Source organism: Clavelina lepadiformis, chromosome 2, assembly GCF_947623445.1.
Source record: "Clavelina lepadiformis chromosome 2, kaClaLepa1.1, whole genome shotgun sequence".
Taxonomy (NCBI): Eukaryota; Metazoa; Chordata; class Ascidiacea; order Aplousobranchia; family Clavelinidae; genus Clavelina; species Clavelina lepadiformis.
The window spans coordinates 7,571,771-7,590,107 of record NC_135241.1 but is presented as its reverse complement, the minus strand read 5'-3'; the positions used below and the strand labels follow the sequence as shown (position 1 = coordinate 7,590,107).

General features: G+C 33.2%; 2 protein-coding genes across 5 annotated transcripts; both read left to right on the top strand.

The window, feature by feature from the left end:
- Positions 1-680: 680 nt before the first annotated feature.
- LOC143446804 (kinesin-like protein KIF23) lies at positions 681-10,261 on the top strand. 2 transcript variants are annotated; one of them, XM_076946612.1, is made up of 26 exons: positions 681-768; positions 953-1,022; positions 2,440-2,541; positions 2,799-2,904; positions 3,053-3,189; positions 3,402-3,517; positions 3,985-4,152; positions 4,271-4,383; positions 5,035-5,156; positions 5,582-5,718; positions 5,835-6,000; positions 6,095-6,266; positions 6,344-6,436; positions 6,660-6,827; positions 7,023-7,168; positions 7,275-7,337; positions 7,433-7,543; positions 7,636-7,791; positions 7,882-8,049; positions 8,251-8,439; positions 8,613-8,706; positions 8,811-8,950; positions 9,040-9,146; positions 9,229-9,295; positions 9,382-9,428; positions 9,590-10,261. In XM_076946612.1, the coding sequence occupies exons 1-26, from the start codon at positions 758-760 to the stop codon at positions 9,600-9,602; spliced, it is 2,982 nt and encodes a 993-aa protein (XP_076802727.1). In that variant the 5' UTR covers positions 681-757; the 3' UTR covers positions 9,603-10,261. The 2 variants fall into 2 exon arrangements, with proteins under 2 accessions (XP_076802727.1, XP_076802728.1); XM_076946613.1 differs by lacking the exon at positions 8,251-8,439.
- A 3,074-nt stretch (positions 10,262-13,335) lies between these two features.
- Positions 13,336-18,136, top strand: LOC143446576 (solute carrier family 35 member C2-like). 3 transcript variants are annotated; one of them, XM_076946276.1, is made up of 10 exons: positions 13,336-13,466; positions 14,115-14,424; positions 14,577-14,724; positions 15,127-15,190; positions 15,653-15,725; positions 15,859-16,027; positions 16,363-16,446; positions 16,534-16,709; positions 16,850-16,979; positions 17,223-18,136. In XM_076946276.1, the coding sequence occupies exons 2-10, from the start codon at positions 14,215-14,217 to the stop codon at positions 17,327-17,329; spliced, it is 1,161 nt and encodes a 386-aa protein (XP_076802391.1). In that variant the 5' UTR covers positions 13,336-13,466; positions 14,115-14,214; the 3' UTR covers positions 17,330-18,136. The 3 variants fall into 3 exon arrangements, with proteins under 3 accessions (XP_076802391.1, XP_076802392.1, XP_076802390.1); XM_076946277.1 differs by having other exon boundaries at positions 13,373-14,424; positions 17,226-18,136; XM_076946275.1 differs by having other exon boundaries at positions 13,373-14,424.
- The last annotated feature ends 201 nt before the right edge of the window (positions 18,137-18,337 follow it).

Below are 18,337 nucleotides of genomic sequence, written 5' to 3'. Positions count from 1 at the left end.
AAGATTTCGCTCAGGTGGTTAGGTTAGGTGCCCGAGTGGTTAAGTATGGCAGTTTTTTACATGAAATCGTGCATTTAAAGGATTTCACAAAAATGCTGAAAAGCTGAAACGAGGAAAATAGGCCTAGAGACATAAACAAAGAATTCAGTGCTCTTATTCAGACTTCGACCGTAACTCTCACTTCCCATGTTTAAATTATTAAGCTAGGCTGCAAATTCAAATAACATACGGTACATTTTTCAAGCTCGAAATTCTAAAATCATTTTAAAAGTAATCCCTTGTGACCCAAACTCAAACGCATTTATGGAAGATTCGGGCTAACACGAATACCAACAATGGCGAACCCCAATACAATATTACTTATAAATTTACCAACTTTCGTAAAAAATGATGATCTAGTTTCCCGACAATGCTAAACTAGAGTCAGTAGTACTTACAACGAAAGTCGTTTTCCTAACGATTTTGCTTTTTCGATCGTTTTTTAAATACTATTTTTCGAAAGAAAGCGATTTGTTTATCGATTATATAGGCCTACGTCATTTTAGAAGCAAGACTTGACAACTTTTGGAGGAAATTTTATTGTTTGGTTCTAATACAAATAGATTCGGGATTCGTTCGTGTCGACCTTCATGATATGGTTCGTGCGAACCCGAATAATCTTCCTCGCGGCACATCCCTAATAAACAGTGAATTTTTTGCAGAACTTAACATCTTAATGTTATATACATGATAAACTGCTCATTAGAAGCTTTCAACTATGAGACCACAGTGAGTAGATTGATTGCTTGCTTTGAATGAGTTATTGTTATAAACTATATATATCAATAGATAGCGTGCAAATACTGTTGTAGGGCTATGCAATATGACAGTACCATTTGTCAATTTACTAAAGTTTTTAACTTTACAGTTATGTTACTTGAAGTCAAGATGTTTGATTTTATCATTTCTATAGGCGAACGCCAATGAAGCCGGCACGCAAGCCTGGAAGCCGCTATCATAGTACCCCAACTGATCCAGTGGAAGTTAGTATGGTTTCTTCAACTTTTATTTTTATACTCTCAGCCTTGCACACTCACCCCAGCTTACAACAGACCGAATTTGGAAATGTTTGTGATGTCATTATGACTGTAGTTCCACATCTAATAATGTTGCTAAACTGACAATTTCATGTGTGGTATATAATATCTAGATCCCAAAACTTAGTAGTTTTTAACTGTGGAGTGGAAACGTAAACAATAACCATTAATATAAATCCGTCTGGAAAGTGACATGGATTAAATTATTTTCCCAGAAAATGTGTTGGTTTTAGGTATCAAGTATGAGGACAAGCCTTCTGCTCTGCTCTTCTTAGTCTAAATTATAGTTAAGGGTTTGCTGTGTTTTAAAAATTGAAACTTCTAGGATAATAGCTTAGTGTGGACATGACTGCTATATATTTAATATATTCTAAATAATTTGATAAATGTCCATTGGTGCATGCACAACACTATCCACTGAGAAATTTGTAAATTATTATAAACAAATATATTTGCTTAGTTAAATAAACAAACAACAATGCATAGGGATAAACTCATACCAAATTGTGAAACTGCTCCCACGATTTCTTGAAAATGCCATACTCTCCAGTCTGGTTTTGTTAATAAAGCTTTTTAGATCACTGTCTGATACATACCATATTCAAATAGGTTCAATGAATTCTTTTCACCTAATTTTTCTTGAATAATAAAGTGTTACAAAACGTCTTAACATGTTTGTAAATTGGAAAAACATACCACAGCAAAAATATATGCGACTTTTGAAGGATGGTTTTCTGACCTGAACGTACTTGGAATACACTTGTTTTATCTTCTAGTAATATATATCTATTTATCTTATGGTTCTTGGCCAAGGTGGTAGACTGAACTTATAAAATTACTAATAATTGTGTGTGGATTGTGTGCAACGCAATTATGTGCAAGAATTACTGTTATGAAAACTGTGATTAGAAAAAAACAGAAACGAGATGTTATTGATCAAATGGTCATTGTTCTAATGAACGAAGTTTATTTACATTCTACACATTATCATTATTGTAGACTTTTTTTCACATGTTAAATGCAGCAAAGAGGCTCCAAACAATAAGTCAATTGTTTAAGTTCGACAACTTTGGGTAGGGTGCGTTTAAGGTATAAAAAAATCTGGATGATTCTTAGTGATTATTTTTGAAGTGTGTTAGCAAAGCTCTGTGGTACACACTGAGCAAAAAGTTGTAATATGCCTGCTAAACCCTTTTCAATGTGAACAAATGTTATGTTTGCAACATTCCGTCGTGAATGTAGGCCAGACACTCAATTTCTGTCTATTTCAATATTATACGTGGCTGTTTTAAAAGCCTGGGTGTGTTTCATAGCATAGAAAGTAATAACATTTACATTGATAGTGTTGTTTTTGCTTTATAAGGTTTGTGCTCGTATTCGAAATCTAACCAATAGAGACGAAAGCAGTTGCATTGAAGTTGTAAATAATCATATGTTTCGACTTGTATCTCCCGATGGCAGAGTGGTAAGATGACTGTTATTTTTTTACATTGAAGAGCTATGATTTATTTATTCTTTGTTTATTACATTTTACCATGTATTCTGTGATAACAGCAGAGGTATGGTAGTTCATGGATCTGCCAACCAATTTATTTTGGATCCAGATATATATGGAATCATCAGTATCTTATTCAAATAGAATATTCTGTGATAATTAGTTTTAGAATCTAGATATATATATTGGTGACAACTGACATCATCAAAATTCAAACTTCTATACAGACAGAATGTCAGTTTTCACACTTATTCAATGCCAAAGTTGGACAAAAGCTTTTGTTTGAAAGTGTTGCGCAGCCCATGATAGGTGATTTAATAAAAGGAAAAAGTGGTAAGTGTGATGTAAGCATATTTTACCTGCACTAAACATCTCTGCAATACATCGGATATGATTTGTCTTCAAAATTTTGTAGGCAGCAACTTGTTATATGTTTATCCATTTTAAATAACATGTTTTTTAACATTTGTTTGCATTTCAGGTTTATTATTCACATATGGTGTGACAAGTTCTGGCAAAACTTACACCATGACTGGCACTGTTGAAGAGCCAGGATTGTTACCTCGTTGTTTGGATATGATTTTTAATTCAATTTCAAGCTTGCAAGCTTCAAAATATGTATATAGATCGTTTTAAATTGTGAACTGTATGATTTTTAATAATTACAACCTAACTGGTAACCTTACTGAAAATTTTTTATGTGTTTCCATTGTATTATCATAGCATTACCCAACCGAATAAGATGGGCTCCTTGTGTTATTTATATATTATTTTTTTATTTATTCATTTCATTCATGTTAGCACTCACAAATTATGCTTTTATGTATTAGGTATTTATGCCTGATAATATGAATGGATTTATTGTGCAATCAGAAGCAGATGCTTTGCTTGAAAAACAGGAACGTGAAATAATGTTCCCACTCACCACGACTAAAACACCTTCAAAGTACTCTTGATATTGATTTTCAAGTTGGTTAACCCCTTCACGCTGGAATTATGAACTCATGTTCAAAAAATGTTGTTATTTAGTTTTACCAAATTTTTGATACTAAATGTATTTCATATTTGAAAACAAAATTCTTCTGCTTTGAGGGCTAGTGGTCTTAGTGTAACGAATGAGGCACAATTGGCAACTAAGGATAAGTTCCTCGGTTTAAGATTGATTTTCTGCTATTTGTAATGGAATATGTGAATTGCCCTGGCAAACCTGTGACTTTTTCGAGTCATTGTGATGCCAATGCTTATAATGAGTAGCGTTTGCATTGATGAGTCACATAATGCTTGTGACTAATTTTGCACATACGGCGTTAAGGAGTTAATACATATATCTCAACCAGTGTATGTATATATCTCAATTGATCAATATAAATAAAAAACTTGTTGTATTGAAGCTTTAATATTTTCATTTTTAAGGAATAGAACCAAAACACCTGATGTTCGTTATGATCTTGAACATTGTATTTCGGAAAATATTGACCCAGACTGCCGATATGCTGTATTTGTCTCATATGTTGAAATTTACAATGATTATATCTATGACCTGTTGGGAGACGTCCAGCTCGATGCATTCAACCGTCCAAAGTGCGTTGATTTTGTGAATGGTTTCTTCTATGCAAGATTCTTTGCACATAAGACAATATTTTGTAATATTATGCATAAGTGCTTCATGTTTTAAAAGCAGCACTTTTTCATATTATAGACCACCACAGTCTAAAAGGCTTCGAGAAGACAAGAAGAAAAATATGTTTGTGTATGGTGTTACTGAAATCGAAGTGAAATCAACCGAAGAAGCATTTGCTGCATTCCATCAGGGTAAACTGTTTCATATGAAATTCCTTTTCACTGCTCATATGACATTAGCACTAGAAGAATCAAGATTTCATACTACCATGGTCAATAGCATCAACTGACGTACATTTATTGAGTAGGAAAACATTTTAAAATTAAAATCGGTATTAAATGTTTTTTTTGCCCATTAACAATTATCAAGCACCATACAATAACTCAGTGAATACTACATTCAAACTGTTACCTTCCACTCATTGACAAAAATTCTATTACAGAGTATCTTAGAATAAATTCAGTCAAACTTTCACAGCCAAGTATGATTGTGGGAAAATTTTTTTAATACTGATATGATCTCACAATGCTCAGTAATGGTTTAGCCAAATCTGTTTATCACCTTTTCTGTTTTCTAATGTTGTTGTGGTTCTGCAGATTGTAAACATACATTTTGTAGACTGTTTGTTAGGCATCTATCTATGTGCGTCAATTGATGCTCATTGATCAAGCATACTAGATTGATTACACATGATCAAAATCGGCATTTTAATACAAATTTAGCACCATCAAAAAAAGTTTCTGAAAAAATTATCAATTCATGCACCTGGTTATTTTAGTGTTCATCAGCTGAACAATATACATAAGAAGATGATCAGTTAACATATATTCTTTTACAAACAGGTCAGGAAAGGAGACGAATTGCTCACACACATTTAAATGCGGAATCAAGTCGGTCCCATAGTATATTAAATATAAGATTAGTCCAAGCCCCTTTAGATCCGTTGGGTGAGGATCTGCTTCAGGTGAGATAAACTATCAAGATCTACATTAGGCTACTTTTACTGCTTGGAGAGGAGATACAGGAATATGCTTTTTACAATGTATTTTGTTTTGATTATTGACATTTTAAAACTTCTTATATAGTCCCTTCTTATATATAATCCATTTCAAAATATCAAATTGAATAAAAATACCTAAATATTTGAGATGATTTGTTATATATTTGAAATTTAAACTCATTATTAGGGATGTACCAAATTTCCAAGATTCTGATTTGTCATTCATTCAGTCAGGCATATTTAAAATACTGATTCAATATTCTTAGATCGAAATTCTTTCAAAACTTTTTGAGATACAGAAATCACCTGAAAATGAAATCCTGAACACTGATGCTACTAACAAAAGCAATGATAATAATCATCATGAAATGTGATTTGCTTTAATTCAGGAAAAGAGCTTGATCGGTGTTAGTCAGTTATCTCTCGTTGATCTTGCTGGTAGTGAACGTATGGGAAGAACTGGTGCTGGTGGAGAAAGACTTCGTGAAGCAGGAAATATTAACAGTTCACTGATGACACTAAGAAGGTTTGTACTAGCCTGTACTTGTTGTCTATAATATAAGTAATATTAACTGACAGATTGTGTTTTAAGCAGGATCCAATTCAATGCAAAAGATTCTATCATTGTTTTGATATTTTAAGGTGTCTGGAACAACTGCGTGAAAATCAGAAAAATGGTTTAAGTGAGATGGTAAAGTACAGAAACTCCAAACTTACACATTTATTTAAAAGCTATTTTGAAGGACGTGGGAAAGTTAAAATGATCGTGTGTTTGAATCCCAATGTCCAAGATTTTGATGAAAATCTTGTAAGTATAAATATATTCAGAGAATTTAATCTCAAAGTTGTTGTTTATAACTTCTATCTTTAAACCATGCTGCATAATATTTGTATCTTTGCAGCATGTAGTGCAATTTGCTGAAGTGGCTCAGCAAGTTGAAGTTGCTCGTCAAGAAGAATATAAAATCGATAGAGCGGACCTTAAGCGCAAGGCACTGGACGCCAAGTTCAAAGCAGAAGAAGAGAAAAAGCGTCAGTTAACAGCTGTCCGACAGCTCAGTAGTGAAGCTGCATGTAAGTCTTTATTACATTAATATTTTGCGATATGGCATATTGTGTAATTTTACTTTTATGATTATTCACTTTTTTAGCTCATCGACTGTTTACTCGAGCTAGAGGTAGGAAGACACCTTCAGTAACAAGTGATGCAACTGAATCAGATACCTGCACACCAGGCTTCACAGGTAGTGCACCATTGTTTAACATATGATCAAGTCTCCACTGTTAATGAGATTTTTATCATTACTGGATCATTGGCAGTGCTGCTTGTCGCAACTAATAGCCTAAGCAATTCTAAAGATATAATTATGAAGTGGATCAGTGAATGAAGAATATATGACTTTAAAATGTTAAAGTTATCAATTTATAAAGAAACATCTGTTTAAGCATTTAACGTTTTTGTTAAAGATGATGCTGATACAGATTGGGAGGGAATTGACCTCAACATTGGTGGCAGTTTTCCAAATATAGAAATTGCAGATGCAATGGATACCGAGACAGTTCCTCATTTGATAAGGTTTTTAAGCAACAGAATTGCACTGGTGAATTCACTGAAATCTTCAGCCTATTCCCTTGGTAAAACGTTTATTTTGTAGAGCATTAAAGATCTAAAATAGTTCAGCAACAATGTGTTTTCAATAAGTTGTATGGTAACTAGTAAATTGCTGGTAATTTAGTTGTTAAATAATGAAAAGGTCGGAACTGTTTAGAATCATTTCATACTATTAAATAAAATTATTCACTTTATCTTTGCTGTTTATGTTGTTATAGGCTCAATGTTTCGATCCAATCTGCAAAGCTCAAAGCAAAGTGATAGAGATTTGCAGAGCCGTCTGAAAGACTGCGAGGCTCAGCTTTCTATCAGATCTAAAGATGCTGCAAAGATGGAGAGACAAGTCAAAAAACTTGAATCTAAGGTGTATTAACAGTTTACATCTTCCAACTACCAGTAGTTAGATTTACATTTAAGCAATGTTAATCTTAGTCTGCACATTGTACATGATTTGTTTGTAACTGATTTAGAATCAAGTCCTCACAAAGACAACACAAATATTTGAAAAAGATAAAAAGCAATTGCAAGAGCAGGTATGAGAAACTTTTTAATTATTTCCTGTCTCTCCTAAATGCCTCCCGCACATACAAAAGTTCAATATTCAACATTTATTGTTTTGAACATGTAGCTCAATGATGCTGAATTACAACTGAAGAACTCTCAAATGGAAAATAAAAAGACAGAATCAAAACTTCGTGGAGCAGTTGCAAACACTAGATCTCAAATTGAGAAGCAATGTGTAAGCATTTTAATCAAAAAAGAAAGACTACTTATTGTCTTCTTACCAAATTTTAACATTATGTAGTTCCATACTGATGCGTATGTTAACAGGATAAGAGAGTGCGCAACATGCAGTCAGAGATGCAAGAAAAAATGTGGGTTAAAGAAGAAAGACTACGCCAGTTAAAAAATATTATCTCCGATGGAAGGGAGGGCCGACCAACCACGAGAAGACCTGCCACACCTTTATCTTCCACTTCATCTAATGTTAGTATAGCATACATTGAAAACTGTTTTGTTGTATCTCTTACATTCATGCAAGCTGTCTGTGTAATTGTTTTTGTGTTGCATTTGCAGGTAAGTTCACAGACACCTCGCTTGGCCCACAAAAGGCGTTCTCGCTCTGCAGAAAATCTTTTGTCTGAAAGAAAAACTTTGAACAAAAGTCGTCATATATCTAGTTCTGATTATGATCTTCGTCAACCAACTAAGAAAAAGTCAAGTACTTCAGCAACACCACTGGAGGTAACATTCTTTGTATACCTTAATTCGTTGTAAAAAAAATCTTCTCATCTAGGAAATTTGAATCTTGATGATTTTATGGTAAACTCTATAGCTGGTAAAACATACTATTAAGCATAGATTAAATACTCTATACTGTACATTGAAAACTTATAGTTAAATGTTATCTTAGACTTGAATTAGAATTTACTGCTTATATCCAAGGGCCAAGGTGAGCCATCAGCTTCTTTAATTGAATACCCACAAAGCAGGATGTTGACTCGCAGCAAAGCACATCGTTACCAACACAGTTTTGAGTCAGGGGGTGACAGTTTGTTATTGGAGCAAGAAAATGAACTTAATTTAGGCTGCAGTTATGTTAACAGAAAAGATGAGGATGGTTTCAGGCATAGAGTGCGCTTGTTAAACTTCTAGTTATGGTTTACTTAGTTTAGTCAGGCAAGATTTCAGTTAGTATTGGCTATTGTTCACAACAGTAGAATTGTGATGAAGTTACAATTTTCTTTTTTCTTTTCAATTCTGTGTTGCATTGCTGCTTCATCAATATTGTTTCTCTTTTACAACAGCCTGCTCCTCCAATTGCGCCAAAGCACCGTCGTTCATGTTCTGCAAACAATAGCAACTGGCTCGCTCATTTACCTAGTACAACAGTACCAACAGGTTGTTTCAATTATGTCATTATCAACAACATTACTATTTTTAACGCTAAATTTCTGTTTCACATCAAAGTATTATCCTTTAAACAAGGTTTTGTTTTCTAATAGAAACAATCTTACAACCTTGCATAAAACCAAACCGGGTTGTCAATGTTCCCTCTCCAAAAGATGTTGCTGGTGCCCATAAATATCTTTTAACACATCAGAGCGAAGACAGAGATGGGGAAATACAGACACAGCTTGTAAAGGTTGGTTGCTTAAAGTGTAAACTTCAGTATCATAAAATTACGAATGTTTGTACTAAGGCTAGTATTTCAGTATTAATTACATATTACAGGGTGAAGTTTTTCACACACGAACTGGTGGGCAACAAGTGCAATTTGTTGACATAGAAACATTGAAGCAACAGGACCCTAAGAAGAAAAAGAAGGTTTCGTCACCAAGGTAATGCAAGGCACAATGTTGAAAAATGGTTATATGCAATATTTTACAGGTCATGTAAAAATATTATGTTGTCATATCACAGAAAGAGGAAATCTGATGAAGAAATCTCATCAGGAGAACAATCGAGCTGGACTGATGTTGAAACCAGGGTAAAAGATTTGTGATTTATACTCCTGTTTTTGGTGATTACATGTAGAGGGCAGTGGTTGTTACGTTTGTTTATATTTTTTTACAGTGTGCATATGGAATTGGAAGCACTGGTAATAAACCACCCACTTCTAAGTAAGTATTGGTCATTGCACGCACCTGTAAAATCAATTTATTTAACAGATAATTTTCGCTCAAATTATTTTCTTCATAAATCTGTATTGCAGTGTCTTTATTCAAGTTAATTCTATTTTTGTATGTACTCTTAATATTAGCTAAATTTTACATACTTTTAGACGCAAGAAATAAAGAAATCTTAAAACCAAACTGATGGATGTTTGCCTTATCAGGCAACTAAGAATTTATTATGGGAGCATACATTGTGTTTATTGACAAAGGGCTGTGTAAATTTTCTTCTATGAAATTACAGTGAGAAGTGAAACATTCTGCTGATACTGCACAGTATGATGAGCCCATGCTGCCAACCTTTTTTTGTATAGAGTTACGACATTGCAACATGATATTTTCTGAATAACTTCAATCGAATTCCCCTGATCTGGTGTTTTAACTTTACATTTATCAGTGTTTTATATGAACAAAGTCTAAGCTACTTGTATCCGTAATCCGCACTTGTCAAATCTACGAAAACTTAGTTTGTATTTTTAATAATTTGGAACGTTGTTGGTTCTTACACACGTTTTCAGCCATTTGGAAAAATTTGCCGACCTAACTATATAAAACATGTAAAAAATATTGCTGTTTTCTGGCTGTTGCACAATTCTGTTTTGCTGTTTATTTTATTCCTAACTCCTGCCGAACAGGACCAAAAGTGTTGTAAAATTATACAGACAGGACCTAGGTGCATCACTGCTAGTTTGCTTAATGTCGTTGAAATGTGCTTAACAAAACTGTAGTTTTATGACCTCCGTTGTTTGAAATATACTAAATGCTAATGTTCTGAAAAGATATATACGGTATTTTTTTACAAGATGTCTGTGGGCGGCGTCATGTATGCGCCGGCTTGAAGCTGAAGCCAGCAACGTGTTATTTGTTAGCCAAACAGATGATAGAGACCAGAATGGAATCTAAAATGATTTCTGTAGTAGTTTAACCGTACCCCATGCATATAGCAATCGTTAAAGAAATTCTGAGACGACTCTATAGTATACTTTTATGTTTTTGCTGTGCGTGTTATGAAACACTTCGTGCACACACGCTGTATTTATTCTCTTCTGAAACATCTCGAATGTCCCACAATTTTATAAAAAAGCGATTGCTATTCTGCATGCCAAAGCCTCCATTGACCCTCTGAATATATGAAACATCGTTCGTCGAAAAGATGATGAACAAGTCAATGCGAGTTTTCGTTGTGGTTTACAGGCCATAAATAAATAAACTGCATTAAAACCATCATTTCGCACTAAGTAGGAAAGTAACCAACTTGCGTAGTTCGTCAAAATATTAAAAACGCTGCGGTCTCCTGGAAAATATATTTACCTGAAAATAAAGATGTTTAAGTCCATTATACGAGAATACATGAAAGCACTAACGTTAGGTGTTTAACGGAAATAAACGCCGTTTTAAAAATTATACTTACAATTGGCAATGAAAGGAGCGGTGTGCTTTATGCACCCGCTATAAACGAAACTATAGTTTTCAACCCATTTTATCAAGGTTAGAAAAATCGTAAAATGAGTTGTTGTCGGGATAGATATATGTTGAACTCGTACTTTTGTCGCCTTACAAAACTAATTGCTAGTACTTTAGGAAAGTTCTCAAAATATAATATAACGAATTGTGTTCTTATCAGAACACGTAAATTTGCTTGGAAAATCTCGACATAAAAGTTAGTTGATTTTGAATATACTATTATAAGCCTATATACGTACGGCTTTATAGGTAGCTCGGAATTTTTAAACTCGGTTTGTTAGCTTTATTATTTTCTGTTACTATATTCTCTTAGAAAGTTGATAGTATATACACCTCAAATTAAGATAAAAATATTTTTTGGTTATGCAAGTTATAGCTTGCGTAACAAAACACACCCAGCAGTATTCACACGATTCCACAAAATCAAGGATTAATTGTAAAATACCAGAAAAGAAAACTGCATAAAAGGGTTTTAGGCTATTCCTCGTTAAAATAAGCGCTCAGCGAACGATATCGGTGAGAAATAGTGACGGCTTTCAAATGAATTCAGTTTTGCTGTTTGCTATTTTTAAAGCGCTGCAAATGTCAACCTTCCACGCCATGACGTCTGTAGACTAAAAGATTACCCGAATAATATTTTTATAAGAATGGAGTGGTAGTCTGGCTAAAAATGCTAACATACGTTGACAGTAATCAATAACTTGAGTACTTATCCTAGACCTAACTCGTATCTGTCCTATTTCACATTAGGAAACAAAAACATGAAGAAATGTTAAAAGAAAAAGAAAGTACTTTGAAAACGCTTCATGATATTCGTCGAAGTTATCTCAGTCAAAAATAGGCTAAAATAACACATATACAGAAAAGTTATCAGTTAACAAAAACACGCAGAAAACTTTTAAACAAATATACAATCGTTATCACAGACTACACAAGTTACAACATGCTTGCTGAAATGCGTCAAGCCACACACAATCCACGAAGTATATATGCATATGTACGCCGTTTTCAAGAATCAAGAAATTTTGCTGTAAAACAATAACGTAATTACAAAATGGCAAACTTGCTAAATTCGGTTTAAGTGTTTACATGTTTGTGGAACAAGAAAAATAAGGGCCCGATAATCTGACTCCTCCTGGGAGACATGTTTTCTGCAGCCACATGATGTACAAATAATTGCTCCACCATTGATTTCTCTCCTTGACGGTTTATAGCATCGCACACAGACCAAACGTCTCTTTGTAGTGCAAACTAAAGTGTCAAAATAATTGCTCAACCACTGATTTCTCTCTTGGACAGTTTAAAGCATTGCACACTGACCAGTCGTTCCTTTCTGTGTCTTATAGGGAGCATATGCATTTGGTTACTTTCCAAACTGAGTTTGCGCCACGATAAAAAAGCTTCTCTTAAACTTTCAGTCAAAGTTTTCTAGCATCTAAAATTATAGTCTGTCTGCAAAAGCTTAATCTCATACACCATGAAAATAGTCAGAGAAATAACCAATGTTCCCTCTAATTTCTCACGAGTCTGAGCAAACACACTAACTCCCCGAGCGGTCCCTTGGACCACTGTGAGCAACATCAGAGATTAGACGTGCGCACTGTGGCCATTATTATGCGTTTATTTTATTTTCAATTCAGGTTCGATTTTTTTCTTGTGCGCAGGCGCAGATTTTCTGTGCGCGGAGACCGTGTCAGCAGTGCGCATTTGCACACGCGCGCAGCTTAGAGGGAGCATTGGAAATAACCCTACTTAAAAAGAATACTTGACCATACACGATTAACAAAGATAGAATAACTAGTTTTAGCAGCAGATACCTACTAAAGTAATAACGATACAACAGTTTTTTAATGAGGATAAGTACAATTTTTTTAGAATTTTAATCATGTCTTTGAAAATTTATTTTAATTTATAGATATTCTAATATTTTCTATAAAATATACGCTATCGTTTTCTTGCAGATTCGTTCCAATTTTAGTTAAATTGTTTTATATCGCCTCATTTTCGTGTAATTAATGACTTTGGCCCATTTGCTTGCTAAGTTGCAGGCTTAAGACGCAATAAGTTTCTGATAGCAATTACTACAAACATTGAAAGAAAATATTCCGTAAGTAATTATGTAATTCCTCACTTTCCGCAAATTAGTGTCACGTTCCTCAATTTCCTCAATTTCCTCATTCCGTAAAAATTACAACAAATTAATCACTGCACCGACAAAATTTTTTTTAAAGATCATAGAAAGTTCCAAACACATTTTAACAAAAATGTTTTTATAGTTAAAAAGTTAAGCTAATTTATACCAAGTATATTTGTGATTTCAATTACTACAAACATTAAAAAAAACTATGCCGTAATTTCTCACTTTCCGTAGATTAATGTCGCGATCCTCAGTTTCCTCATTCCGTGGAATGACATGGAATGTCCATAAGAAAGTGTGGCGGATGCACATACGAGACTGATCAATGTGCCAAAACACTGCGCAGGATTCATAGAAATCTCGGCTGTCCAGACTTGCTAACTCAGGTGTGCAACAGCTGGCCAAGTGTGTACCTATTAAATCTTTCTCTGGTACTTGCCCAACACTTGAAATTGCCTACTGTAATAGACAAATTTATTTAAGTGCCTATCAAAAAATTCTGTAGGCCACTGGAAAGTATGGCAGTTTTCCACAAGAAATCATGCATTCAAAGATTGCAATTTTAGTGTGATGGCATGCACTGATGCCTCAATTCTTTCTTTATTTATTAAAATTGGTGTTAAGGCAAGCAGTTTTTCTGGAGATAAAAAGGTTCGACATGCACGTTGATGAGACTCATGCTTGCAAGTGCCACTGTTTCCATTATAGGGATAAAGTTTCATTGATTATTATCAAAATTGAAAGTTGGAGATGTGTTTCTGAATTTAAAGGCTTTTAAATTTAGATCGTTTTTGTTGAATTTGTATTTATTCGAGTATGACAAAAATGTTAGCATTGCTTCAGTCCTCCAAATATATTTTCTTAGTGTGAGCGTTATTCTTGCCTATTGATGTATAATAGCTTACTCATTAAGACTAATGAAATTGAATAATTTAAAAGATAGCAAGCTGCCATCCAATCCAATGGCTTGTGTACTGTAACACGACTAGATTAGAGTTAGAGTAAGTCTAACATGTGCATATGTTAACTTTCAGGTTAAATTGGCTTTTACGCGACAAAGAAAACCCTCCATATATGAAAACATTTTGCCCGCCAAATTTCTACACTGCCTTTTTTTGTTAAGGTGTTTTTAAAATGGGTTTAAGAAAATTAAATGATGGCCAAATTAACATAAGTGGCTCCACAAATCATGTAATTTCACGTGCAAAACATGCTGACAAATCCAGGTGTTGCCAGTCCATGCTGAATTGCAAGTTAAGTCAAGTTCTTCGAACCATATTTTTAGTTTTGTTCTATTATGTTTTTTCCATTGGCCTCACTTTTTACAACAAGTGGATGTTTAAAGTAAGTATATATTACTTAACTTCAATTATTTTCTAAGCTGTAGAATTTCTTGATATTTTAGTAATGTAAAACCACTATACTTTAAATCACAATATTATTTGAAGATGAACCTTGATAAAATTTGTTATATATTACCTGGCAATTGTTTATAGGGTTTCCATTTTCCTCTTATTACAACATGTGTGCATTTTATATCGGTTTTTGTGTTGTCCGGGCTTTGCCGATTAATTTTCATGAAGTGTCGTGAAACAACTATCACCCTAGATTGGGACACCTACCTCAAGAAAGTCTTTATAACTGGTTTGTTTGAAGCTTAAGTTTAAGGCTTATCCCATTTCGTCTTATTGTGATTAGTTTGCCTAACTTAAATCTTTCCCTATGATCTATTTTCTTTCAAGTTGCATGCTGCAAAGTGTAGACCTTGTGGAAATTATCTAATGTTGTTTTATAATGGTGACATGCCATGTAAAACCGAGTAAAATTCAAGTAGTCCGTTAACTCTTGAATTGTTAAAATTCACCACAGCTAAGCAAACAATGTTTGGGTTCATTATAGATGAATCATGGAAATCTTACATTATTGCTCTCTAGTATACACTTCAGCTTTGCTATGCTCAATTATCATGTGGTCAGTGGTGGATTAGTTATTACCACTGCACCTTGCATAATGGGTTTAAGATTTATCAGTGATGTTTTTTTTTAGGTATTGCCAGTGCTTTAGATATTGGTTTGTCCAACTGGAGTTTTGTATTTATCACTGTGTCTCTGTAAGTTATAAACAGTGCTAAAATAGTATGTGGTTTACTTGTATTTTTACTTTTTTTATTAAAGTTAAAATTTTAAGATAATCTTTTTGTTGTTTCAAATAATAGTACAAGACAGAGAAGTAAACTAATACCATGTATATATATTAAAACTTATATTAAAAATGGTGTAAACATACATAGTTTAAGATCCCTGTTTTTAAACATATCAAAAGTGTGTTGATTACAAGTATATAATTTTTCTTTTAAAATTATTGAAGAAAGTGCACTGTATGTTGTAGCAAATCTGCTATAATAATATTTTTAGGACATATTTATTGATGTACATTTAACTAAAACTTCCTGGTATCGTGAATCAACTTAAGTTCAATTAAACACATTAAGTTAAACTTTATCAGTGGCTCTGTTTGTTAGTTATCAAGAAAAATTGAAATGATTTATTAATAAGCTTTGCTTCTTTTCCAGGTACACAATGGTTAAATCATCCTGTGTAGTGTTTATATTGGGATTTGCATTGCTTTTCAAACTAGAAAAACCAGTAAGAATGGAATAAAAAGTAGTGTGTTCATTTTGATATTTTTTGTAAGTTGTTGGTTTTTCAAGAGCTTGCTTATCAGATTGTTGTCTTTGATGTAAATAAAATGTGATAATGCTTAAGTTTTATTTTTCAGAGATTCTCTCTGGTATTCGTTGTCTGCCTGATCGCAAGTGGTTTATTTATGTTTGTATACAAATCATCTCAATTTAACTTGGAAGGGTTTATCTTGGTGTTAGTAGCATCATTTTTAGGAGGAATTCGTTGGACACTTAGCCAAATTCTTACTCAGAAGAAAGAATTAGGTATGCAAGATCCATAGATTGATATATGAATCATGATTAGATTTATGGTAATACCTTCAATAATTATCTAGACTCTAGAGTGATTTCGTTTTGTATGGTCTGGAAATTTTTATGTTGCTTACAAATAGCAAAGTAAAAATATAATAGGAGTCAAGTTTGTATGAAAAAAAGTGTTGTTTAGGCAATTAATGAACAACTTTATGTGTCTAACACTTCTAGGGTGATTCATTTGTGTTATGCCTATGTTGGCAATGGTTTCAAAAAGTTTGTTTAACATACAGTTTCAGTTAATTTGTTTTAAATATGGTTGGTTATATTGAGTAATATGTTTTAAGGTTTAGGCAATCCTATTGATCTCTTGTACCACTTGCAACCAACTATGTTCATTGGATTATTTCCCCTTGCTCTTGCTCATGAAGGTAGAAATGATATTTTGATTTTCAAGTATACGTATTTATTTGTTGTATATTTTCTGAAAATTCCTTAACAAAGTTTAAACATTTCAGGTTTAAGCTTTTTCACATCAAAGCACATATTTGCTGGAGAATCAATTTCGGATGTAATGCCCACAATAGTCATGATTGCAGTGGGCGGATTATTAGCATTTTTGCTTAGTTTTTCTGAATACTTGTTGCTTACTAATACGTCATCTTTAACATTATCGATTTGTGGAATATTTAAGGTACAAAAACTTTCAACTGCATTCAATTTTTTAAAACTACATGCAAGAAATCTTAAATGCTCATGTATATATGTAATATTATTCATGTTTGAAGCAGTAAAATTGAAAGTTCCAGTGAACTACTTCTACTTCTCATTCAGGAAATCTTAACCCTTGTACTTGCAACAACATATAATAATAACCATTTGAGTTTAATTAATTGGTTTGGATTTTTCGTGTGCTTATCTGGAATCTGCTTACATGTCCTGCTGAAGTTCTGGAAGAGAAATGGTAGGTTTTTCTATTTAATTATTTTCGCATCATAAAGTATAATTATCAAGAAGGTATAATAATCAGCTCAAATTATAACTTGTAATTATCATAAATAAAAAAAATATATTCATGTAGCCGTAGTAGTTGATTTTCATAGTAGTTTTTTTTTTGCGTCGTAGTAGTTGATAGTCATAGTAGTTGATTTTCTGTTACCTGTACTCAAAACTCGCCTTTGTCAAAACAATTTAAATTTGTTTTTAGCAGAGGTTGAAAATGATGAACAAATACAAATGAATTTGCTTCAGGGCATACCAGGCTCATCAGACTCCGATAGCGAAACTGAATTATTTAATATTCAACGAAGATAGCATAAATTCATCTCGCATTATGTGAAACATATGTGCATTACTGTAAATGTGGCTGCTTTCCTGATTATAAAAGTATGTTAAATTACAGTGTTACAAATCAGTACAGAAAACTGGTAACTTACACATCTTCGGTTGTGTAACTTAAGAACGAGATATTTCCATTCACAGGTTACTGATGAAACTGCACGGTTAAATTGAAATTTACATCAGTGACCAAAAGAGAAAACTTTTACTTTGATATGAAATACTAATTATCTTTATGAGATAATAATTACAACTAAACCAGTTAAATAAGATCACTGCAATGCCGTCATTGTTCGTTAAATTATTTACCATATGAAATGTAACACATACATTACAAAGATCAAAGCATTCATCACAAACCGCTTGGTATTATTACTTAATTTTTGTACTGTGTATTTTTGTGAGGAAACAAACATTTTTTACCTGTATTGGACAAGCTTTTCTGCCATAGATCATGAAATCGTACTTGACTAGTTGATGTTTGCACTTCTATCTTCGTAATTTTTTGCAATAGTATGAATGTAATATCTTTTATTTCTAAGTTATCCCAATGGATTTTTGTTTCATTTTCCTAGAAACTCGTGTTATGTTGCTTACGTTGTTAGCATGAATTGGAGAATAAGTGAAAAATGTAGAAGCCTAGCTAATTATTAACCGTTTTCGATACGTATATCTGTTTTGTGGTACGTTTTACATTGTGCTGTAATGGTGTCATTTCCAGTTATATATTTATTGCTGTTGGTGATTATTTGCAACTAATGCAAAATAAAAACTCATTTCTTAGTATTAAAGTTGTGTTTTGTCTTAAATTACAAAACTGGATTTACCCTGCCCCACAAACTTTATTGTTACACAATCGCTGAAAGCACGCATAGAATAACGTTTTGCTGCAAGCTAGTTGTTTACTCAGTTATTTGTGATTGATTTTAGGTGGGGGGGGGGGGAAATCAATTCATTTAATTCCAAATGAATTTTCAAAAATTT